Here is a 25,834-nt window from a genome sequence, read left to right on the forward strand (position 1 = left end):
ATAGATAGAGGACTCTTAATGGATATAACCCATTTTAGTATAGACATTGCAATTGAGGCCTTCCACCATTTTAAAGGATTCATCTGGTTGGGGATTCCTGGGTTAATGATTATAGTTTAGTACAGTACAGTACAGTCAAGTTGAGTATAGTTCAGTAAGTACAATACAGTAGAGGACAGTACAGTAGAGCACAGTACTGTAGAGCACAGTACAGTACATTATATATGTCTATGTTTGTGTAACCGATGTGAAATGGCTAGCTAGTTAGCGGTGGTGCGCGCTTACATTATTAGCTCAGGAAATGTTTTGTGTCATTACATACAGCCGGGGGGAACTATTGGATATTAGAGTGGCGGGAAGTCACCAGAAATTCCAGCATTACGACCAGGAATATGACTTCCCTGCAGCAGATCCTTTGTTCACTCTCCCCAGAGCAATTTAACTTATTCCAGAGGCCGACCCAAAACATCGCCGGCTGAGGAGAGGCACTCGAGGCAGCCTGCTGGCTCGATTTAGAAGGAGCGCACACCACCCACCGCTTCTGAGTATATTACTTGCTAATGTTCAGTCTTTGGATAACAAAGTTGATGAGCTTGGCGTAAGGATTTCTTTCCAGAGAGACATCGGGGCCTGTAACACACTTTGTTTCACAGAAACATGGCTCTCTCGGGATACTCTTTTGGTAAAGCCAGCAGGATTCTCAGTGTCACGCCCTGACCTTAGAAATCCTTTATTCTCTATTTTGGTTAGGTCAGGGTGTGACTAGGGTGGGCATTCTAGTTTCTTTATTTCTAGGTTGGCTTGGTATGGTTCCCAATCAGAGGCAGCTGTCTATCGTTGTCTCTGATTGGGGATCATATTTAGGCAGCCTTTTCCCACCTGTTTGTTGTGGGATCTTGTCTATGTATAGTGGCCTGCAATCACTACATTAGCGGCACGGTTCGTGCTTTATTGTTTTCTGTGTGCTTCACTTCCAAATAAAGAGGATGGAAATATACCACGCCTCATTTTGGTCCGATTCATATTACAACGATCGTGCACTGCCTGCAACTGCAAGGCTCTCCAGAGGGTGGTGAGGTCTGCCCAACACATTACAGGGGGAAAACTACCCGACCTCCAGGACATCTACAGCATCCGATGTCACAGGAAGGAACAAAAAGATCATCAAGGACATCAACCACCCAAGCCACTGCCTGTTCACCCCGCTATCATCCAGAAGGCGAGGTCAGTACAGGTGCATCAAAGCTGGGACCGAGAGACTGAAAAACAGCTTCTATCTCAAGGCCATCAGACTGTTAAACAGCCATCACCAGCACATTAGAGATGGCTGCCTATAGGCATAGAGTAGAAATCACTGGCCACTTAAAGGTATGGAACGCGAGTCAATTTAATAATGTCTGGCATTACTCATCTCATATGTACAGTATATACTGTACTCTATACTATTCTATGGTATCTTAGTCACTTAATAATGTTTACATATCTGGTGTTACTCCTCTCATATGTATATACTGTTTTCTATACTTCTACAGTATTTTAGTCACTTAATGATGTTTACATGTCTTGCATTACTCATCTCATATGTACAGTTGAAGTCGGAAGTTTACATACACTTAGCTTGGAGTCCTTAACTCGTTTTTCAACCACCCCACAAATTTCTTGTTAACAAACTATAGTTTTGGCAAGTCAGTTAGGACATCTACTTTGTGCATGACACAAGTCATTTTCCAACAATTGTTTACAGACAGATGATTTAACTTGTGATTCACTATATCACAATTCCAGTGGGTCAGAAGTTTACATACACTAAATTGACTGTGCTTTTAAACAGCTTGGAAAATTCCAGAAAATGATGTCATGGCTTTAGAAGCTTCTGATAGGCTAATTGACATAATTTTGGGTCAATTGGAGGTGTACCTGTGGATGTATTTCAAGGCCTACCTTCAAACAGTGTCTCTTTGCTTGACATCATGGGGAAATCAAAAGAAATCAGCCAAGACCTCAGAAAAACTTTGTGAAGATGCTGGAGGAAACAGGTACAAAAGTATCTATATCCACAGTAAAACGAGTGCTATATCGACATAACCTGAAAGGCTGCTCAGCAAAGAAGAAGCCACTGCTCCAAAACCCGCCACAAAAAAGCCAGACTACGGTTTGAAACTGCACATGGGGACAAAGATCGTACTTTTTTGGAGAAATGTCCTCTGGTCTGATGAAACAAAAATATAACTGTTTGGCCATAATGACCATTATGTTTGGAGGAAAAAGGGGAGTCTTGCAAGCCGAAGAACACCGTGAAGCATGGGGGTGGCAGCATCACGTTGTTGGGGTGCTTTGCTGCAGGAGGGACGGGTGCGCTTCACAAAATAGATGGCGTGATGAGGCAGGAAAATTATGTGGATATATTGAAGCAACATCTCAAGACATCAGTCAGGAAGTTAAAGCTTGGTCGCAAATGGGTCTTCCAAATGGACAATGACACCAAGCATACTTCCAAAGTTGTGGCAAAATGGCTTAATGACAACAAAGTCTAGGTATTGGAGTGGCCATCACAAAGCCCTGACCTCAATCCTATAGAAAATGTGTGGGCAGAACTGAAAAGGCGTGTGCGAGCAAGGAGGCCTACAAACCTGACTACACCAGCTCTGTCAGGAGGAGTGGGCCAAAATTCACCCAACTTTTTGTGGGAAGCTTGTGGAAGGCTACCCAAAACGTTTGACCCAAGTTAAGCAATTTAAAGGCAATACTGCCAAATACTAATTGAGTGCATGTAAACTTCTGACCCACTGGGAATGTGATGAAAAAAATAAAAGCTGAAATAAATCACTCTATACTATTATTCTGACATTTCACATTCTTAAAATAAAGTGGTGATTTGTGGTGGTAAAGTGGAATTTTTACTAGGATTGAATGTCAGGAATTGTGAAACATTTAAACTCAGACAAATAAACTATGTAAACTTCAGACTTCAACAGTATATACTGTATACTATTCTACTGTATCTTAGTCCATTCTGCTCTGACATCGCTTGTCGACGTGTATATAGTCTTAATTCATTCATACTTAGATTTGTGTGTATTGGGTATATGTTTAATTTGTTAGATATTACTACACTGTTGGAGCTAGACGCACAAGCATTTCGCTACACCCACAATAACATCTTCTAATCACGTGTATGTGACCAATAAAATTGGATTTGAGTTGACATGGTAGTACTCTTGTAGATCAGTTGGTAGTTCATGGCACTTGCAACTTTAAAATAGCACAGGCAGCGCCATTGAGGCTGTCACAGACACCATAATGGCATAGATACAAAGGTGAGTCCTCTGTAAATGTATATGGTGTCAATTGTTTAGGTTGTGACCATTTCGGTTTGGATAATAGCTAGCATATGGCTGGATAGTTTTCATTTGGACAGATGTACATCACAGCAAACATATATATTTTAGTCCCAAAACCATACTTTACGTATTTCATGAAATATTAATGTTCGGTAGTGACACTTCTGAAAAATACATGAAGCTTTACCAACTTGCTCACTTATTTTCTCCAAAATGATTGCAGAAAGACTACTTGCCATGCTGGAGAAGGGTGCAATCCCATCACCTGGTGATATTTGTAGGGGTGTGGCTTAAGGCACATTGATTCTACAGTCAGCTAAAGTCTGTTTCGGTAGTGTCATCAAAAGTTGGGACAGCATTTTTCAGAGAAAGATGTTCAAAAATAAACAAAACACTAATAAGATTTGTATCTTTCAATGTGGTAATAGAACGCCTCAATGTGTTCTATTGAAATAATAGTGTTAAAACAAGTCATGGTTTCAGATTTGTATTTATTTTCAAACATGAAGTTTAAGAGTCGCTGTGGGCCAGCCACTTCGGAATAGAAATAGGTGTATAAACAATGGCTTTGTACTATATTCATTTAACAATGTTTGTTTTCATCATGATATGTTCTAATTAATTCCAAGGCAATAACAATCTACATTTGGACACTTTTTTAAAATGTTTTTTGGGGGGGAAGTGGGACAGCAATTACACCACTTCTGTAGAATCACCCATATACATGAATATATTTACAATATGTGTCACGGCCAAGTCAGTTGCCTGGCCCTGGCTGGTATGTATAGATTACGATAAAGGGACCAGAGATTAGGTCAAAATCAGTAACCACAGCAAGGAATTTCTAAAGGGTAGGGTAACTTTGTGACACACAAACTGCAACATCACACATTCACCCAAACCACTGTATTCGGTGCATTTTAAGTCCATTTTATTACAATGCATTAGGCTTAAGTAGACTTACATTTTACTTCAATACATTATCATTTTCTTATGTTTTTTTATGGTCAAGTTAACTGTGTGTCAAAAGAGGCCCCCAGTAGACCACATGACGCATATCAGAAGATGTTGGGTCTTCTGCGCAACTTGCCCACCCTTAAGTGGTTATCTCTCCTCAGCATTCAGAAGGAAAACAACCCGAAGACAGGAGTAGGCCTACCGCAAACGACCGCTGCAAATGACCATTTATTTTACCAAATTTAGACAATTGTTGTAAATACTGCCAGAAAAAATGCAAGCAAATCACGTTGACGGGTTATACTGGTGCAAAAAAATGGTTGACTAACACCTTTACGCAGACCTGTGCCGTGCGCCCGTCCAGACATTCAACTTCTACGCATAGCACCAGCGCAACGGGTTACAATATGCTCACAGACCACGAAAAAGAGCTGATCGCTAAAATTTGGGACAAAATGATTCCCGTGGCTTCCGACATCGGAGCTGAATGTCTTCTAAGGTAGGCCTAAGTTAATTGTAAATAACATACAAGCAACACACAAATCTGAACTTAACTTCCTTTCTGATAAGATGGCACTTTCGATATGGTAGGCTAAACGGTGTTAAAACGAAGACATTTCGTTGGCAAAAACTGTCTTTGCTTCTGCTATTGGAAAATGTATTTGTGAAACGTGTCATGTATTTGAATGACAACAAAACGTATGTTTTTTTGTTACATTTTTGTTTATTATATGGTTAGCCTGTTACAATAATTTTGCAATTAAATTGGGTTCATGGTCTATTTACCCAAAGTTGGTGGGAATGGAGGCAACAACAGACCTGTTGTCAGTCACAAATATAATGCCCACTTGCAGACCTATACTTTATCACTGTATCACAGGATGATGACGACTTTTCCCGGAACGAAAACATACTTCGCCCACCTGGACATCAGACCCCGGTCCCCACACCTGCGTTCCCACGGGAAGAAGATAGTTCTCGCGATAGCTGAGTGTTCCAAAGACATCAGCTCGATGATGGTCACCCTGGCACCGCTCCAAACACTGCATGCCTACAAACTGAGAATAGACCCCTGCAACTTCAAGGTGCCTTCCCTATTTCTCTTGATTAACTTTTCCATCAGATATTAGCCCTAGAACATCCCTATCCCTACTTATCATCTACTGGAACACACTCATTGTGTCCTAATAATCTTTACTCCTTGAATTGTGCACTCATTCACTACTCCCCACAAATTGGTGTTGGCATAGACTGGGAGTTTCCACCATATTTCTTATACCAATAATTTCATTTCAAATCTATGAAGGAAATTTAACAAGTGCACTTGTGGTTTACTTTATGATTTTTTTCCCTTTGTGTTTTGTTTATTTCCCTCACAGCTTCTTTGTCACTGTATCCTCGTGACTTTGGCCGCTCACATGGGTGATGAGTTCGATCCTGTCGCGCACGCAGCCATGGACAAGTACCTCTCGGCCTTCGCAGCCGTCCTTGCAGAGAAATACAGATAAGGAGCATCATAGCCCCATCATATAAACCAAATGTTGCTGTTCCATTAACTTAGAGTATTTTATTTGTGTGTTTTTCTTTTGTAATAAAACATGACAGAAACACCTGAGTGCTTGTGTCGTTAACTCTATGTAATAAGGAGGAAATCGTTACTTGTTCAGCTGTATTAAGTTCTGTCAGTTAGTTGTGACAGAGTTCCCTTTGGGTATAGAAATGTGTAAACTAAACCATCTGCTGAGGACCATGCATCCCAAGCAGTGGCGACCCGTCATATCTTTTGGGGGGGGGGGGGGGGGGGGGGGGGGGGCTTGTCTGTTTTGCATGTTATTTTGGCATTAATACGTGTCACATATCAGTTAGCAAACAATATTTAATAAAGCCGCATACAAACATGGTCTTGAGTAAGGCAGCTCCAAAATGCAGGTGTTTCAGCCTAACTCAGTGCTTTCTGTGATGGTGTTACGAGGAGTGGAACAGGGGAACCCAAGAGCAGACTCAGACGAGGAGACTGGGATGAAGTAACCAAGGTATTTATTGAAACACGGGGAAGATGAAGTGCAGGTCAGGGGAAGCTCGGGTGGGTTGCTGGAAACTAGGTGCGGAGGCTGAGGCTGGAGCGAGAGGGGTTGAGACAGTGGGTTTAGTGGAGGTTTTGTTCTGGGCACAAATCGAACAGGCTGAGACAAACTCCCAGGCATCTCTCTCCATGGTGGGCCACCAAAAGCGCTGACGCAGGAAGCCAAGGGTCCGGTTCATACCAGGGTGACACGTGAGGTGGGTAGAATGGCCCCACTGAAGAACATCAGAGTGAACACAATCTGGAACATACAGAGCATTACTAGGACCATTACCCGAGGTCAGGCTGGTTCTGCTGAGCCTGGCAGATACGGGACTCGATCTCCCAGGTGACGGTGGCAACGATGCAGGTGGATGGCACAATGGCTTCTGGCTCGGTACCCGTGTTGTCGGTGGTGAACTGGCAAGAGAGGGCATCAGGCTTGGTATTCTTCGAACCGGGGTGATAAGTGAGTGAAATTGAATTGTCACGAATCCCGCTTCCTGAGTCTGTGTTTGCCTGTGTTTCTGTCCTGGAGTGTGTCTCCGGTGTCCTGGAACGCACCCTGTCTGGTTGCCGGGCGAATTAGCTTGTTGGGAGATCGATGTTCACCCGCACCTGTATCCCATCAGTAATCTGCACACCTGTCCTGATCATCACCTCTCCCCTTCAAAAGCTCTGACCTGACATCCATTCCCTGCCGGATCGTTAGCCATGAACAGTATGTTGTGCCATAGTATCAGCCTCAAGTTGGATAGAATTTGTTTTGTTGTTTTTTACGTATTGCTTGCCTTAAACTTACCTCCGTTTGTTCTGTCTTCAGTTACTCACCCGGATCATTTACCCCATTCCCGCCTGGTCGTCGGAGGATTCCGCTACCCCATTGGATCCACCTATTTACTCCCATCAACTCACCACCGCTGCCCGCTACGCCACCTGGATATATCTACCCATTCACATTCACTTGTAAATAAATACTCACCTTCTTCCTACTCTCCTTGTCCTGGTCTGCTTCTGGGTTTGATTTTGAAAGAACTTGACATGAATCTACCAAAGAACAAGGCCCACCTGGATTGCCGGGAGTTCAGATGTTTGGCGGTCTGGATGTAGGACAGGTTTTTATGGTCAGTCCACACGATGAAGGGGAGTACAGAGCCCTACAGCCAGTGACGCAATTCCTCCAGAGCCAGGGTAACTGCCAGGAGTTCCCGGTTTCCGATGTCAAAATTCCTCTCTGCAGGTGAGAGCTTACAGGAAAATAATGCACATGGGTGGACCTGCTGATCAGAGGGGGAACTTTGAGACAGAACAGCACCTACCCCGGTGTCAGAGGCGTCCACCTCTATGATGAACTGGAGTTCTGGGTCGGGCTGAGTAAGGACCGAAGCAGAGGTAAAGAGATGCTTGAGTTCCAGGAATGCTGCCTCTGCCTCAGGAGTCCAGTGGAACAGAGTGGAGGTGGAGGTGAGTGGTGAGAGGTGCTGCCAGATGGCTGTAGTTGCGGATGAAACGTCTGTAAAAATGTGCAAACCCCAGAAAATACTGTAGCTGCTTCAAGTTGGAGGGTGCAGTAGACCTGCAGCCAGAGAATCCTGGATGTACATCTCCATAGCCTCTTGCTCAGGACGAGAGAGGTTAAACAACCGGCTACTGGGGAGAGGAGCTCCAGGTTGGAGGTCAATGGCGCAGTCGTACGGCCGATGAGAAAGCAGCAACAGGGCGTTGTGCTTTCTGAACACAGGAGCTAGATCGTGATCCTCGAGAGGAACTGATGACAGTTCCGGAGGTTCTGGAATGAACTGGGGCACAGACAAGGCAGGGTAGAATGTAAACAATTAGAGTGACAAAATGAACTCCAAGTGGTTACCTTTCCGGCAGTCCAGTCAATCTGTGGGTTGTGTAGCTTTAACCATGGATGGCCAAGAACCAGGGGAGAGTAAAACAGTCGATTATGTGGAAATCAATCTTTTCCTGGTAATTTCCAGAGAGACACAGGGACGGTCCTCTCACAGACACGGGCGAGGAGCTGTCCATTGAGAGCGTTGGCATCGAGGGGTGAATCGAGTGGGACAGTGTCCAGAATCAACTGGGTAATGACACCTCGGTCCAGGAATCTCTCGTCGGCGCCCGAATCGATGAGAGCAGACAGAGGAAAAGCCTGGCTCTGCCACACAAGTTTGCCTTCAAGCAGGGAACTTGGGGAAGATGGGCAGGCGATTTGGTTCAACAGCATATCCCCCACTACTGCCGAGCCCCCTCTTTTGCTGGACGCAGGGAACAAGTGGAGACAAAGTGACCAACCTGGCCACAGTATAGGCAGCTCCTAGCGGCGATTCGTCATTGCCTCTCCTCTGGAGAGAGACAGGCCCGGACGAGCAGCATGGGTTCAGGATCTGGACGAGCCTGGGAATGGGATGCAGTCGGAGAAGGAGGACAAGGCACTGAAGCAGATGTTATGGGACATGCAACCCTACCTACCCTCTCCCTCCAACGCTCACGGAGATGGTTGTCGATGTGGATAGTGAGAGAGATGAGTTCATCAAGTCCATCAGGCTCATCCCTGGACACTAACTCGTCCTTGAGGGACTCAGTAAGCGTGTTCCGGAACACTCCCTGAAGGGCCTCCTCGTTCCAGCCGCTCTCAGAGGCGAGGGTGCGGAACTCACATGCCATCTCAGCAACACTATGGGGGCCTTGACGGAGGGACAGGAGTCGTTTAGCGGCATCCTTACCACAGACCGGGTGGTCAAAGACTTTCTTAATCTCCTCCGTGAATCTGGAGTAGGAGAAGCAGATGGGGGACTGTCTCTCCCACACCACCGTGGCCCAGGAAAGCGCTGCTCCATGGAGGCAGCCAATCAGAAAGGAAAACTTGGCCCATTCGCTAGCATAAGAGTAGGGCTGTTGCTGAAATACTAGTGAACATTAAACCAAAAAGGCTCTGCAAGCTCCGAGTTTGCCATCGTAACGCTCGGGAGTCAGAACAAACGGTCCCGAGTGTAGGAGACCTGGTTGGAGCTCTGGGCGATGGGTCAGCCCTGTAGGTCAGACAGGCTCTGTTAAAACTCCTTGATGTACTCCAGAAGGGTCTTCAAGGCTTGGTCATGTTGCTCGAGTAGGGTGCCTTTAGCCCGACGAGTGTTTGGTGGAGAGTAGCAGAGTCTGCTGGGTTCATCTCTTTGGCCAGATCGTACTGTTACGCGGAGTGGAACAGGGGAACCCAAGAGCAGACTGAGACGAGGAGACTGGGATGAAGTAACCACTCTCACCTCCAGGGACCGGAGTCAGAGTGGGCAGAACTGTAGTGGAGAGGAAAACAGCGTCAGGCAAGGCACAACAGGATAACAGGATCTGAATAGTAACAAATGGCTAGCAACATAGACTGACTGAGCAGAGATTATGATCTGGCAGCGTAGAAGTGGCAGGGCTCAGTATTTGTAGAGGTCTTGATTATGGAACAGGTTGCAGCTGTTGGGGATCTGCTCTGACTCCAGCACACCTGTCTCCGCCCACACAATCACACACACACTGAGAGAGAGGGAGAGAGTACTGGGGGAGTGGTGGCAGGTTAAGGAGACACAGGATGAGCAGTATAGGGCGTTGCAGGAGCAGATGTGACAGGTGGGGCAAACCAGCAGAAAATACGGAGCGTTGCGCTGTGATTGGCTCAGCTTTCTGTCACTCATGGGGACACTACATCACCACCAAGTCTGAGGGTAGAGCTCGACAATTCAAGCCCCTCGGGTGCTGCCATAGAGTTACATTAGAAGTGCACATCCAAGAAGGCTCAAGGTCATTGGTCACAGATAAAATGACGTGAAATCACCTTATATCTACAGTAGCTTTGATTGGACTGATCATGTCAACATCATACTTTCAAAATCTTAGCTAGCAGTCATCATCATGAATCAAGTCGACAATCTACTGACAATTCATTTTTAATCCTTGTCATATTAAGAGAAATAATGAAGAGAAATTAAAGATAAAACGTAGCGGTACTCATCGGCCATTCAACATAAACATTACACAACAAGTTGGAAATTGCAAGTTCACCAATGAGAGATTTGGAAGGAATCAGTGGCTAACTGCAAGCATTGCAAAGCAATCATTAGCCTGATATTCAGTGGCTGTGTGGTCCCAAGTCTAAGATTAAGGGTCTCTTTTCCTAGTTTAAAATTATAAACATTCAACATTGGCCATGCTGTCAATGAAGCATGATTTGTGCTGCACTCAAAACAACTGTTATCTTAGAACTACAAAATCTGACTTTAGTAAATTCAAAATAACTGGGTACTTGGGGAAAACGAGGTATGACTGGGAAAATACGTTTGAACTTTCATCCAACTCGGAATTGTAAATCGGGAACTCGGGCCTCTTTCTAGAGCTATGACCTGAAGATCACTGACGTCATCGTGATTGAATCTTCTTTTTTTCCCCCAGTTGTCTTGAAAGCACCATAAATCCAGAGAATGTCAGACTTTGATGACAAAGTTTGATGACAAAATTTGATGACCTTGCCTCCACAATCACCTGACTTCAACCCAATTGAGATGGTTTGGGACAAGTTGGACCGCAGAGTGAAGGAAAAGCAGCAAACAAGTGCTCAGCATATGTGGGAACTCCTTCAAGACTGTTGGAAAAGCCTTCCAAGTGAAGCTGGTTGAGAGAATGCCAAGAGTGTGCAAAGCTGTCATCTAGACAAAGGGTGGCTACTTTGAAGAATCTCAAATATAAAATATAGTTTGATTTGTTTAAAACATTTTTGGTTACTACATGATTCCATATGTGTTATTTCATAGTTTTGACGTCTTCATTATTATTCTACAATGTAGAAAATAGTAAAAATAAAGAAAAACCCTTGAATGAGTAGGTAGGTGTGTCCAAACTTTTGCCTGGTACTGTATACTGTAGCTAAGAAAGTAATACAAATTGTATATTGCAGTAAACTGTTGGTAGCCCATTTGCCTCACCCTAATAATTTGGTATATTTTCACCTCTTAATTTTGCCTAGTGTTCTGACTTGGTGGTGCACATGTACTGTAGCCTATAACCTGATTTTGAGAAATGTAATCATTGAATATTGTAAGAGCTTTCATTGTCTGCTTATATGCCCCCTTTATTTATCCTATGGTTCTGACTTGGTGTACAGGGAGAAGAACACTGTAAGAACGGCCTATGTTCTGAATTCTGTCATTGTACATTTCAAAAGTGCTGAACAAGTAGTTATATTGACTACTTCCGTCCTAGCTCACTCATTAATGTCTAAATCGAAATTAAGGACTGCCTCTTATCTGCTTGTCGTCACCTTATGCAATAGTTTGTGCATCTCAATTGTCAGTAGAAACCACATTTGTTTAAGCAAGTCAGTAAATGAGGCTGAATTAACTGTTTCGCTGCCAGACAAGGCTCCGCTAGCCAGGTGTAGCAGTGGTATAGTGCAATTAGTGTATTGTTTAGTGTTGTGTTGTGTCGTGGCTTTGCTGGAATGCGTCCCAATTTTTTTTTACATGCTAAAATCGGTACTGATCCCAAGTGTATATAATTTGTTGAAATCACAAGCATAAAGTGTGTTAAAAATACATTTTATTATTGACATGATGATTATGATCATTATTGACATGATTGTGGCACATGGACACTCAATGTCCTTGGCAGAAAGGCAAATTGCATTGTGCTAAATTAAAGGAGATATTTCCACGTGGACTATAATTGCGTAAAGTAATATTTTGATGTTCTTGTAGCTATACAGTTTCGCTTAATATATTGGCACCCTTGCACTTTACAACGGACTGCAATGGAACAGAACGTTCTGGTGGAATGGCTTTTTTTGTAGGCAGCTGCAACTTACTACAGTTGAGATAAATTACAGTGCACATCAAACGAGAATCACCTGACTCCAACCAAATTCATTTGAATTCCGAATAATTTAGTACAGGCCATTTTATTTACTTAAAGTTAAAAATGTTAAAAGTTAAGTTTTTTTCAATGTCATCTTATTGTAGAAGAAACGGTGAATCGTGCAAGGATGCCAATATATTACAGCGCAAATGAGGCGCATAGGGCTTATGTGAGGCCTATGACGTATGTACATCTAAATAATAAATAGCCTTGCTATCATTTGTGTCTCCGTTTGGCAAATGTTGTATTCATCACTGGTTAAAATTGTGACTATTGCCACATTTAATAAATGTAATTATAATTACACGCACGAATGTCAATCATGGCACGAATGACGTTCGAGGTTTTTCCTTTTTGAGCTTCATTTGGAGTCAAAAATGGGAGTGTCCTGCTGTGGGAGATAACACAGATGTTTGCTGTAAATAACAAGTCAGATGATGGGGAAACTTGGTCCCAATGTGAGGATTGTAACTAAACGTTTATTTGTAACTTTTAATTAGGCCTAATGAAATCTCAAACGATGGCATCACGTTGCCCTTGTTATTTAAACTATGGAAGTACACTATCAGGAGGGTGGGTTACAATGAAAACAATGCCATGCCAATGCCATAGCCTACATACTTATTGTGCAATCATAACTAAGGGAGATCTTGACTTATTAATGATTATCAGTGCGAACTCATTCAAATGCAATCAAAATGATTCACAACCACAAAATGATGGCGAAAGTAACGTAGGCCTATATTATTAAATAGGTCAGCCATATGGATACTTTCGATTGTGTTGCATACTGTACCTTCAGAAAGTATTCATACCCCTTGACTTATTCCACATTTTGTTGTGTTACAGCCTAAATTCAAAATCTATAAAAAAAAAAATAATCTAATTTATTACACAAAATACCCCATAATGACAAAGTGAAAACCTGTTTTTAGAATTTTTAGCTCATTTATAAAAATGAAAAACAGAAATATATTCAATTTACATAAGCATTCACACCCGAGTCAATACTTTGTAGAAGCGCATTTGGCGAAGATTACAGCTGTGAGTCTTTTGGGGTAAGTCTCTAAGAGCTTTGCATACCTGGATTGTACAATAACTGCACATTATTATTTTTTAAATTATTCAAAATCTTTCAAGTTGATTGTTGATCATTACTAGACAGCCATTTCAAATTCTTGACATAGATTTTCAAGCCGATTTAAGTCAAAACTGTACGTCGGCCACTCAGGAACATTCAACGTCGTCTTGGTAAGCAATTCCAGTCTAGATTTGGTATTGTGTTTTAGGTTATTGTCCTGTTGAAAGTTGAATTAATCTCTGTATTCAGTTTATTTGTATCCGAGAAAACTCCCTAGACAAGCATATCCATAAGGTAATGCAGCCACCACCATCCCTGAAAATATGAAGAGAGTTACTGAGTGATGCGTGTTGGATTTGCCCCAAACATAATGCTTTGTTTGCAGGACAACAATTTAATTTCAAGTTTGCAGTTTTACTGAAATGTCTTGTTGCAGACAAGATGCATGTTTTTGACTATTTTTATTCTGTACCAGCTTCCTTCTTTTCACTCTGTCATTTAGGTTAATATTGGAGTCAATACAATGTTGTTGATCCATCCTCAGTTTTTTCCTATCCACAGCCATTAAACTATGTAACTGTCTCAAAATCACCATTGACCTCAAGGTGAAATCCCTGAGCAGTTTCCTTCCTCTCTGGCAACTGAGTTATGAAGGACACCTGTATCTTTGTAGTGACTGGGTGTATTGATACACCATTCAAAGTGTAATTAATAACTTCACCATGCTCCAAAGCATATTCAGGATCTGCTTTTTTAATTTGTACCCATATACAGTAGGTGCCCTTCGTTGGGAGACATTGGAAAACCTCCCTGGTCTATGTGATTGAATATGTGAAAATTCACTACTCAATTGAGGGACCCTACAGATAATTGTATGTGTGGGGTACAGATATGGGGTAGTCATTTAAAAATCATGTTAACCACTATTATTAAACACGGAATGAGTCCGAGCAACTTATTATGTCACTTCTTAAGCACATGTTTAATCCTGAACTTATTTATTGTTGCCATAACAAAGGGGTTGAATACTTATTGACTCAATACATTTTAGCCTTTATTTTTATTTGATTTTATTTTTTTTAAGTTCTACAAACAAGATTCCACTTTGACATTATGCGGTAGTGTGGGGAGATCAGTGACACAACATCTCAATGTAATCCATTTTAATTCAGGCTGTAACGCAACAACAAAAAAGCAAATTAAAGCAAAAGGGTGTGCATAATTTCTGAAGGCACTGTATGTATCGGCTATAACCTGAGAGTTACCCTCAGAATCTATATTTGGTTTCCTGAAATGTTTTTTGCTGTTTCACGGAAATCCACCTTAAGGAGGACCTATTCGACAATGTTCAACTATGTATTATCTAAAGCAAGATGGGTTATCTCCAACCAATCATATTACATTTTTCGTTTTGGGGGCGGAGTGCACAAATACCATAAAACTAAAGATATTTCCGATTTTTTTTCATGATTCCTATTCCCTATTCTCACTAGAACCTAAGCTAAATCATCACGAGCAACATGGTTGAGTGGACAGATGAAGAGCGCGCGGCCATCTCCAACATCTTCTCCAAACTAGACTATGACGAAATTGGCCAAAAGTCCCTGTCAAGGTAAGACAAGAAACTTTGGTTTACTTTAACTTTGATTGTTAGTCCCCCTAATTTTCATCTTCTTCGTCATTTTCTGTTGTTGTTCAGCCTCACACTGTTCTCTCCGCTCCCCTCAGGTGTCTGATCGTGTACCCCTGGACCCAGAGGTATTTCGGGGGCTTCGGCAACCTGTACAACGCAGAGGCCATCATGAACAACCCTATGATTGCTAAGCACGGCACCACGGTGCTGCACGGTCTGGACAGAGCTCTGAAGAACATGGACGACATCAAGAACACATACGCCGAGCTGAGCGTTCTGCACTCCGAGAAACTGCACGTGGATCCCGACAACTTTAAGGTAAGATAGGCGACAAAATAACATTGAAGTCCACTCGATCAAGCTACCCAAAAATACATTCTAAACATATCACTTCTGCTGTGGTTTGTTCTCTTTCACAGCTGTTGTCTGACTGTCTGACCATCGTCATCGCTGGGAAGATGGGCAACGCATTCACCCCCGAATATCAGGCATCCTTCCAGAAGTTCTTGTCAGTGGTGGTGTCTGCTCTGGGCAGGCAGTACCACTAGAGTCAGTCTCCATATAGCTGGCCGAGGAGACAGCCTGTGTGCTCATGTGTTTCACTCTTCAATGAATAAATAAAATAAGCATATAAGCATCTGTTTGTTGATCATGTGTGTTTATTTTACGCGTGCGTAATTATATCCATACAAACCTAGACAAATTGCACTTTAAGGATAGCTAATATAATAACACATTTAAAGGTTTCAATGGTTATTTCATATATAGATGTTAGATCTACACATTATAAAAATGTGAATTCAATAATACATTAGACAACACGAACAAGTTGGTGAATGGATGCATATCGCCTACAAGCCTACAGAGTTGGCCAGGCTGAATTGTATTGTTGCTGGCTGTAAAACACGTGGCAAACATTAACATGACTATTTATGCATAAAACATACAAAAACAAAACTGCGAAGGGATACACCTCTATGTCTTGACTGAGAAGTAAAAGAAGGCTATAAACGCACATCACTGCTTCATGTTTACTGTCAAAACAAATAAATTATTGTCGTTTAAGTTTTAACAGTTAATATTAATTTGTCAAAAGTATTTACTTTCAATTTACTTTACTGTAGCTGTTGTCATATTGTTATCCGTCATGAAAAACAGTATAATTCCAGAAACTTTTAATCCCTTGTTCAGGTTGTTTTTCGTTTTGTTTGATATTGACCTCCACTTGTAGGCTACATTTAGGAAAAGCTCGTTTGTTTGGTGCAGGAAACGACCCCATATACATTTTTTTCTTAAAGTTTTGCATATTGGCAAACGTTTTTTATTCACTACTGTATATACGGGGATGAGTTTCAAGATTCCTACACCAGATCCATACATGATCATGCGGCCTGGTTTGCCTAATATAAGCCTAATATATGGTTTATACTTTTACTTTTGATACTTAAGTACATTTCAGCAATTCTATTTAATTTTGATATTTAAGTATATCTAAAACCAAATACTTTTAGACTTTTACTCAAGTAGTATTTTACTGGGTGACTTCCACTTTTACTTAAGTCATTTTCTATTAAGGTATCTTTACTTTTACTCAAGTATGACAATTGAGTACTTTTTCCACCACTGCCCACAGCGACCTGTTCCATGCATACCCCTGCAGCAGCTGGTCGGGCCTGTCCAGCTGTGACCTATGTGAGGTTTTAGAAGATAAGAATGGCAACACCTAGTGTTATCTATAAACACATACAGTAGGCCCGGAGATGATCTGAGAAAGTCTATGAGTGAAAGGCGAATATATGCGTTTTACATTTATTTCATGAAAGCATCCCAATAAAATGTATAAACATGTGTCTCTCCACTGTGGCTATACTGTTCCCAAGTAGAGTATTCCTCATCATCACATAGGCAGGTGTAGAAGGCAGCTGACACATACATACATACCACATACCATCCCCTCAGTATCACGATATCAAGCACTTAATTCCAGAAATTGTTATTTTCGTTGAGAACCTAGCGAATGTTGGTCTTCATTCTGTGTCGTCGTCGTCCCCCCCCCCCCCCCCAATCTGTTAATATCAAGTCACCACTCCTCTGTTAGCAAATCAATCAATTATAAAACGGTCACTTTTCTATCTTCTTAATTGTGCACCATTTTAAGAAAGTAGAAATTGGTGCAAATGATGATCTATTTTCATAAGAACAGATCAATTGTCATACTTGGGTTATTGTCAAATAGCAAGCAGCACTAAGTCTTCATGATCGTTTTATTGTGTAAGATATATTATTGCATTATAACAGATCATATGTGTTTCCTAGTAAGATAACAAAGTCCTTGTTCTATAAAAGGAGGCTATATTTTTAGAGAAGTGTTTCTAGGCTATATTTAGCTCTAATAGATAGGGCGGCAAAGCATAGCGATAAACTTGGTTACTCCAAACGCCTATGTAAAACGCATAGGGATTTTCTGCGTTACCATGTATAGCCTAAAGCGATAAGGCAAGACAACACCCTAAATTCACTCCATCATTTTCCTCAATTATCTCATCATAGCCAATATAAAACGAGTAGAGGTGGGGTTTGGTGACATGTGTGTCTTGGGCCATAAAGTAAGTTTCGGGATCCGTCTAACTCCAGACCCTTCTAAAGCTTAATTCATCCTCTGAATATCTTGTGTGGTACAGCAGAACCTCTTGCCAAAATGAGCCAGTCAGCTAAGGAAAAAGTAATCGTCAAGGACTTCTTTGCGAAAGTCTCCAGCAGGTCGGACGAGATCGGCGCCGAGGCTCTCGCCAGGTAAAGATGGGGATACTTCGTCATCAGTTAGACTCCTCCCCGTTGTAGCCTATCTAAACTCTTTCGATTTATGGAAATTGTATTAGACATTATTGTATTAAACAACTCTAATAGAATATGATCTAACAGGCCTATATTAATGTTTTATAATACAAACAAGTTCCTGAAACTGACTGCATAATTGATAATTCAATGCATCCTTTATCAGAAACAAAATTGTATTGATATGTTCGACAGAGCAATTACCACTTACCCTAACCAATTCTTTCTCTCCTCCCTCCATGCAGGTTGATCGTGGTGTACCCCCAGACCAAGTCTTACTTCGCCCACTGGAAGGACCTGAGCCCCAACGGCGCTCCGGCTAAGAAGCAAGGCAGTACCATCATGGGTGGCTTGTACGAGGCCGTGAGCAAGATCGATGACCTGGCCGGTGGTCTTCTGACCCTGAGCGAGCTGCACGCCTTCGTGCTTAAAGTTGACCCTTACATCGAAATGTAGTAATTCTAGTCCTTATTATGTTTACTTTTGAATAATCTTATAATTAGGTTGGTAAAAATACCATATACAGTGCCTTGCGAAAGTATTCGGCCCCCTTGAACTTTGCGACCTTTTGCCACATTTCAAACATAAAGATATAAAACTGTATTTTTTTTGTGAAGAATCAACAACAAGTGGGACACAATCATGAAGTGGAACGACATTTATTGGATATTTCAAACTTTTTTAACAAATCAAATTTGTAGCGCCACCTTTTGCTCTGATTACAGCTGTAAGTCGCTTGGGGTATGCCTCTATCAGTTTTGGACATCGAGAGACTGAAATTTTTTCCCATTCCTCCTTGCAAACAGCTCGAGCTCAGTGAGGTTGGATGGAGAGCATTTGTGAACAGCAGTTTTCAGTTCTTTCCACAGATTCTCGATTGGATTCAGGTCTGGACTTTGACTTGGCCATTCTAACATCTGGATATGTTTATTTTTGAACCATTCCATTGTAGATTTTGCTTTATGCTTTGGATCATTGTCTTGTTGGAAGACAAATCTCCGTACCAGTCTCAAGTCTTTTGCAGACTCCATCAGGTTTTCTTCCAGAATGGTCCTGTATTTGGCTCCATCCATCTTCCCATCAATTTGAACCATCTTCCCTGTCCCTGCTGAAGAAAAGCAGGCCCAAACCATGATGCTGCCACCACCTTGTTTGACAGTGGGGATGGTGTGTTCAGGGTGATGAGCTGTGTTGCTTTTACGCCAAACATAACGTTTTGCATTGTTGCCAAAAAGTTCAATTTTGGTTTCATCTGACCAGAGCACCTTCTTCCACATGTTTGGTGTGTCTCCCAGGTGGCTTGTGGCAAACTTTAAACAACACTTTTTATGGATATCTTTAAGAAATGGCTTTCTTCTTGCCACTCTTCCATAAAGGCCAGATTTGTGCAATATACGACTGATTGTTGTCCTATGGACAGAGTCTCCCACCTCAGCTGTAGATCGCTGCAGTTCATCCAGAGTGATCATGGGCCTCTTGGCTGCATCTCGGATCAGTCTTCTCCTTGTATGAGCTGAAAGTTTAGAGGGACGGCCAGGTCTTGGTAGATTTGCAGTGGTCTGATACTCCTTCCATTTCAATATTATAACTTGCACAGTGCTCCTTGGGATGTTTAAAGGTTGGGAAATATTTTTGTATACAAATCCGGCTTTAAACTTCTTCACAACAGTATCTCGGACCTGCCTGGTGTGTTCCTTGTTCTTCATGATGCTCTCTGCGCTTTTAACGGACCTCTGAGACTATCACAGTGCAGGTGCATTCATACAGAGACTTGATTACACACAGGTGGATTGTATTTATCATCATTAGTCATTTAGGTCAACATTGGATCATTCAGAGATCCTCACTGAACTTCTGGAGAGAGTTTGCTGCACTGAAAGTAAAGGGGCTGAATAATTTTGCACGCCCAATTTTTCAGTTTTTGATTTGTTAAAAAAAATTGAAATATCCAATAAATGTCGTTCCACTTTATGATTGTGTCCCACTTGTTGTTGATTCTTCACAAAAAATACAGTTTTATATCTTTATGTTTGAAGCCTGAAATGTGGCAAAAGGTCGCAAAGTTCAAGGGGGCCGAATACTTTTGCAAGGCACTGTATCCACTGCACATAATGTAACCAATGACTTGTCACATGATTATTCAAAGCACCTTCAACCATTTATTACATCTTAAAACAGAAAATGTCATGGAATATGTTACAATTCCCCTATTGACACTCAATTGAAATACAAAAGGGGTATTTTTGAAGTTTCCCTGCATTGTATAGCTTCTGCTTCTCTGCTGAACTTAAGTGGGCCATACCTGACAAAATGAACACCGTAGCATTTGGTTATGATACTGTAATAAAACTCAATGCTTTTTTCTAGCATATCTGTAGGAACTGTGATAATAACTTACGTAGACAAAAAGTGCAATGGTGTTAGTGACAATCACTGGTTTTTATCAGCAGCAGCAGTAACAAAAGTGAGGAGCAGTAGCACCAGTGATAGCACCAGTGATAGCACCAGTGATAGCACCAGTGATAGCACCAGTGATAGCACCAGTGATAACACCAGTGATAACACCAGTGATAACACCAGTGAGACATTTGAATGTCATGACTTGACTTTAACATTAATCTGAAGACTTTAATGCATCTGATAAACTAACTATGTTTAATTGTTACCCAATTAAATTAATCATGTAACAATTAAATCATTAGGAACTATAACAGTCTTCAGATTAGTGTTCAAGTCAAGTCACAACATAATGGCGCCCAAGGGAGAGATTGTCTCCAGTGTTGTATACCTGACAGGGGTCAGAGTGTGTAGGGTGAATTATTCATTTCCAGAGCTAGGACAAAAGGCCGGCCGATTAAGGAAATTTGAAAGCATATATTAGATTGTCCCAAGAAAGTATTATCTCGCTGTCTCTCGTGCGTAAGGAGCATGAGTAGACACGACAAGTATTTCTTTATGTGTTCCGGTAACATTGCTAGCAAGAAACACCGATTGGGTTGAACGTGAGACATCATTAGTAAACCCCCATTCCCGAATTGAAGGGGACCTTTTTGTGCTTGAACTGAACATTCTTGCACAAGGACGGCTAGCTTGTATTAGAAGGTAAGCTAACAAACAGAGAGAAGCCATTTTATTTGTTTACAGCGTAAATCCCATGATTTGGGGCGACCGAAGTCCCGCCTTGGCTGGAATTTCCATTTTCAGGGTCAGTGACCCCTTGTGGTGAAGAATCCCAAACTTTACATAATAATAATAATGATGGTGTGCCCCCCATTCCCCCGTTAATAAGTGAACCCTCACCCATGGAAAGATTGATCGCTGACCTCAGTAGCGATGAAAACCCAAACTATGCCGAAGGGCTGAGAACGTTAGATCACAAAGCCATAAGCGAAAAAAACTGCAGAAATTGCAACAGCCAAACAACACTCTGATGTTCTTAGCAGACATAGAGGACGCCTTGGATGGCTACCTGAACACTACGGGTACTGACAGGCTTTATCTGTTGAAGCGAACGTGGAATAGACACATGACAAGGTTAATCCGTCTACAACAGCAAAACGTGCAAAACGACTATGCGAAACTTGCCAAGGCTTTGAAAATAGAATTCAGTGGTTCTGCGATTCGCAAACACGACAGCTCGCTGGCTAACACCGTCAAACAAGCACGGAATGAACACCCTCAAGCACACTCTCATAGGCTTCGTTTAGCTTCCTTTGGCCTACTCACTGAAACAGGAATGGAAGAGCTATTACCATTCAAACAAATGTTTCTGTCAAACATGTATTCCAACTTCATTAACTACTTTGGCTCCTACAGCCCACGTTGGTTTGCCAATCTCAGAACTCAGAAAGCTTGCGAGCACAGCTTTTGAGGCATCAAAAACGAGCAGCGCTAAGAGCCCTAACATCTTGGTTTTCAATATTGAACAGGAGCACTCACTCCAGTTAGATGGTGCGTCATCAGGAATAGGAGCGGTGAGAGATGACACACAAAAACGGTATCTACCACGAAACCACGACACCAACAACCCCCGCGGTCAAAGTAACTATCAAAAACGTCACTAGCAAAACGACTACTGGTACAATCAACCTGATCGCTGCGTTCCTGAACTCAACCCACACAAAGTGCCAGGGCACAAGGGTAACAAATCGTTCAATGACACTAAAAACATAAACCGATACTCTCTAGAAGATCTTCTAAGGTAAGTACAGAAGCGTTAAAAATAGAGTAAGAGGAAAAAGATAAGTCGCCATGACTAGGCGTGGAATTGGCAGAGAACAGATCCGCCAAAATTAACACCTTTAGTGATGACATAAACAGCCAAATAACCCCCACTTTCACTCAAAACCCTAGCGGGTGCCCATCCGATCAAATAATGAACAAACCAACTTTGGTGATTAGCACAGATAAAAAATGTCATAACCCATGAGGTAAACAACATCGCAATAGCCAATTCCACTCAAGCGCCAATAAGTCGATCTGTTTTCACAATGAACACAAATGTCACGCAGTTACGAACAATCACACCACTTTGTGGGGAATATGACCACCTAAACGAAACTCTGAAAGTCGCTACCTGGAAACAGTCCTGGAGGACTGCTTAACCCGTGATGCGCTATTTGATTCATGCTCGACAATATCGCTCATCCCTCAAACATTGTTCAATGATCTCAAAATGGCTGTTGGTTAAAAATTGAGCTATGAGACACTAGACTCAGAGGTTTCACTCAGACTACCTCGCCTCTCACAATGCGACTCATGCTGAAACTACACTTCCAAGATGTATCGCTTGTTCACCCTGTGTATGGTTACCAGCCTCAACACTGAACCACTGCTACTCGGAGCAGACTTGATGGATCGTTTGGTCCCACTGATAGATTTGAAAAACAGCCAATTGTGGTCACATGTAACCATGTCATCTCCACTGACCACACTGTCTTCTCCTAACGCTGGCTGCAACACAGTCATCCACAAGGATTATCTGTCAACAGGACCCCTTGGGGAAAAGACGTTTTGATAACTCTTGGTGCAGAATCTGACTCAAGCAGATATTACGATATCTCAGCACAAACAATCAGCACACCTGATAGACTATTATTTTCATGATTTCCAGCAAGCAGTCTCTGTGAGTGAGCAACTTCCCTCCCCCTTGGGGTCATGTGGTACTGTAGCTAAGATGAAATTCTCTTGTCCTTCAGACACTTCCACAAGCACTGCGGCCATCTCAGGAAAAAAAGCATCAACGTTCAGAGTGGACTCTGCTTCCAATGATACATTTTCCGCTTTGAGGGGGACTGAACTAGATGGTGTAAGACACATTGATTTGTAGTAAAACCACTACAAGTCCCCTTGGCATATGGCTTGAGGTGGGCACTGATTTTTACTGACACACAGTCATTGACATGGAAATTATCTTATGACGTCAGACTCACTCGGCCCAGTTTGCAGCCTACCAGGATAATTGGTTTTCTTGCCCTTGGCATGTGCGTTTCTGCAAGCATAAACGCACATGCACAACATAACATTTAATGAGGATTTATACTAAAACCACTTAAGGGTCTGAGCAAAATACCAGTCTTGGTAAAGTTGTAAATCGACCCTGAAGCTACTTTGACTCTACAGCTACATTAATCCCCAGCTTCTTCCCAGAGGTCCATATATCATCCCTGTAGACTGTCCGAAGCTAGTGCCTTACAGCTGTAGCCTTATCATGTAGTTATCAACTTAGGATAGTGCCCTAAGCAACACACCACTAAGTAGGATCACCTTAGATATCACAGACAAAACAGTCATTTAGCCAAGACCATGGACGTATATAGAATAGAGTCCAATTAGATGATTAAGGTGTGGTAACTATATTTTGTAGATCTTTTTGTTTGTATTTTTATTCTGCCACAAACAAGTTCCCAATACAACCACCAATTAGTGCCACAAAGCCGCTCATTTGGGAAAGAAATGTACTGATGTATTGCATGAGTGTTGTGCATTATTAATTAACGTCTGCCTAAGTTACTGCCTAGATCCATGACTGTCCATGTGAATCCAAATATGTCAGATCAGGTTTGCAATGAATAACTTCAATCAGACCCCCTCTCACCCATAGAGGGTGAAGGAAATAACTAATGGGGATTAACAACTCACATCCTGATGTAAATCAAGAGAGAAGATCCAGGCCTGTGCTCTCCAAATTCACCAAAGGAATGTGCTTTGTCTCAACAGACTTTTCCCCGCTGAAACTCTAACACGTTCAAAAGCGAATACTGGAACAATATTTCTAAAGTAAAATGTGGGGAATGGTCAGAGGCGGTCTATATAACACTAATGTCATTTTGTTTGTTATTTTGTGATGTCATTAAAAACATTAAAGGAAATACTGTAAAGTACACACACTACATAGCTGAAGTTTCCATACAAAGGCTTGTGCATGTACTGTAATATGAAAAATTATTAAAGTGTTTTTGTTAAGAGAGGGATGTGACTTGAGAAGCTATAACAGACAATTGTTTTCCATAACTTTGCACAGTGAGTAATTACCCCCACACACGTGAGGTTAGAGAGCGTGTCTTCCGGCTGGAACCGCCCATTTCGAGCAAAAGGTATACATTATGGGAGAAGACATTAACAAATTGAACCAGAAAAAACGTGATGCGGCAGCTACATGTTTAAAATGGTTTAAACTTTGAATGTCAACCCAAGGTGGAGACGATAAAATCACCTCCTGGACAATCACTGGTACAGCTGATTAGCTGTCTTAATTAAGTTATCTTTGAAAGCGAATTTAAGTAAGACCATCCTGTTGCTCTGTTCAAACTAGCGTATTATGCTACCCTCATCACCCCACTGGGAAAACATCGATACGGCTGGCTAGACCATCTTCAAATAAGCATCTTCAAGAGTGAATGGAAGGAAAATCAACTCTGTAGTTCTGTTCAGGACTACAAGACAAGTCACCGGATACCAGACAACTTACCAGACAACTACGAAGGACAACAGTAGAAGTGTTGTGGAAACCTTTTCGGACATTCAGAGCCTTACAAGCATGCCGCGAAAAGGCCCAACCCAATTTCCAAGGCTGGCCCGTTCATCAAGTGATCCCAGGTGAACCCAGGCATTTCACGTAAAAACATAAACGATTTCTTGCTCAAAGCGGGTTTGTGTGCAAAATATACAGTGCAAGAAAAAGTATGTGAACCCTTTGGAAATACCTGGATTTCTGCATAAATTGGTCATAAAATTTGATCTGATCTTCATCTTAGTCACAATAATAGACAAACACAGTCTGCTTAAACTAATAACACACAAACAATTATACGTTTTCATGTCTTTATTGAACACACCGTGTAAACATTCACAGTGCAGGGTGGGAAAAGTATGTGAACCCTTGGATTTAATAACTGGCTGACCCTCCTTTGGCAGCAATAACCACAACGAAACGTTTTCTGTAGTTGCGGATCAGACTTGCAAAAGTGCCAGGAGGAATTTTGGACCATTCCTCTTTACAAAACTGTTTCAGTTCAGCAATATTCTTGGGATGTCTGGTGTGAACTGCTCTCGAGTTCATGCCACAGCATCTCAATCGGGTTGAGGTTAGGACCGGGAAACTCCAGAAGGTCTATTTTCTTCTGTTGAAGCCATTCAGTTGTTGATTTACTTCTGTGTTTTGGGTCGTTGTCCTGTTGCATCACCCAACTTCTGTTGAGCTTCAATTGGCGGACAAATAGCCTAACATTCTCCTGCAAAATGTCTTGATGAACTTGGGAATACATTTTTCTGTCGATGATAGCAAGCTGTCCAGGCCCTGAGTTAGCAAAGCAGCCCCAAACCATGATGCTCCCTCCACCATACTTTACAGTTGGTATGTTGCTGTGCTGTGCCTTTTTTCTCCACACATAGTGTTGTATGTTCCTTCCAAACAACTCAACTGTAGTTTCAACTGTCCAAAGAATATTTTGCCAGTAGAGATGTGGAACACTCAGGAGCACTTTTGCAAACTTCAGACCTGCAGCGTCTTGGGCCATAAAGTAAGT

The 25,834-nt window shown here is 41.9% G+C and overlaps 3 protein-coding genes across 3 annotated transcripts; all 3 read left to right on the top strand.

Annotated features, from left to right (window-relative positions):
- Positions 1 to 4,467: 4,467 nt before the first annotated feature.
- On the top strand, positions 4,468 to 5,899 carry zgc:163057 (Hemoglobin subunit alpha-D). The gene is given in 3 exon segments (NM_001160522.2): positions 4,468 to 4,797; positions 5,179 to 5,383; positions 5,678 to 5,899. Coding segments are annotated over 3 exon segments (426 nt in total). The 5' UTR covers positions 4,468 to 4,705; the 3' UTR covers positions 5,807 to 5,899.
- Positions 5,900 to 14,745: 8,846 nt separating this feature from the next.
- On the top strand, positions 14,746 to 15,611 carry LOC110499167 (hemoglobin subunit beta-2). Its single transcript, XM_021576119.1, has 3 exons — positions 14,746 to 14,951; positions 15,068 to 15,290; positions 15,392 to 15,611. Exons 1-3 carry the CDS (start codon positions 14,860 to 14,862, stop codon positions 15,518 to 15,520), a joined length of 444 nt encoding a protein of 147 aa, XP_021431794.1. The 5' UTR covers positions 14,746 to 14,859; the 3' UTR covers positions 15,521 to 15,611.
- A 1,949-nt stretch (positions 15,612 to 17,560) lies between these two features.
- On the top strand, positions 17,561 to 18,432 carry LOC110499592 (hemoglobin subunit alpha-1-like). Its single transcript, XM_036955556.1, has 2 exons — positions 17,561 to 17,765; positions 18,053 to 18,432. Exons 1-2 carry the CDS (start codon positions 17,671 to 17,673, stop codon positions 18,261 to 18,263), a joined length of 306 nt encoding a protein of 101 aa, XP_036811451.1. The 5' UTR covers positions 17,561 to 17,670; the 3' UTR covers positions 18,264 to 18,432.
- The last annotated feature ends 7,402 nt before the right edge of the window (positions 18,433 to 25,834 follow it).

The sequence above is a fragment of the Oncorhynchus mykiss genome, chromosome 20 (assembly GCF_013265735.2).
Source record: "Oncorhynchus mykiss isolate Arlee chromosome 20, USDA_OmykA_1.1, whole genome shotgun sequence".
Taxonomy (NCBI): Eukaryota; Metazoa; Chordata; class Actinopteri; order Salmoniformes; family Salmonidae; genus Oncorhynchus; species Oncorhynchus mykiss.

What these genes read in the sequence shown, in the direction of transcription:
- LOC110499592 (XM_036955556.1), top strand. Translation starts at nt 17,671, where the DNA reads ATGAGCCAGTCAGCTAAGGAAAAAGTAATCGTCAAGGACTTCTTTGCG. An exon ending in GGCGCCGAGGCTCTCGCCAG is followed by an intron (nt 17,766 to 18,052) that starts GTAAAGATGGGG and finishes CCCTCCATGCAG; the next exon opens with GTTGATCGTGGTGTACCCCC.
- LOC110499167 (XM_021576119.1), top strand. Translation starts at nt 14,860, where the DNA reads ATGGTTGAGTGGACAGATGAAGAGCGCGCGGCCATCTCCAACATCTTC. An exon ending in GGCCAAAAGTCCCTGTCAAG is followed by an intron (nt 14,952 to 15,067) that starts GTAAGACAAGAA and finishes CGCTCCCCTCAG; the next exon opens with GTGTCTGATCGTGTACCCCT. An exon ending in TGGATCCCGACAACTTTAAG is followed by an intron (nt 15,291 to 15,391) that starts GTAAGATAGGCG and finishes TCTCTTTCACAG; the next exon opens with CTGTTGTCTGACTGTCTGAC.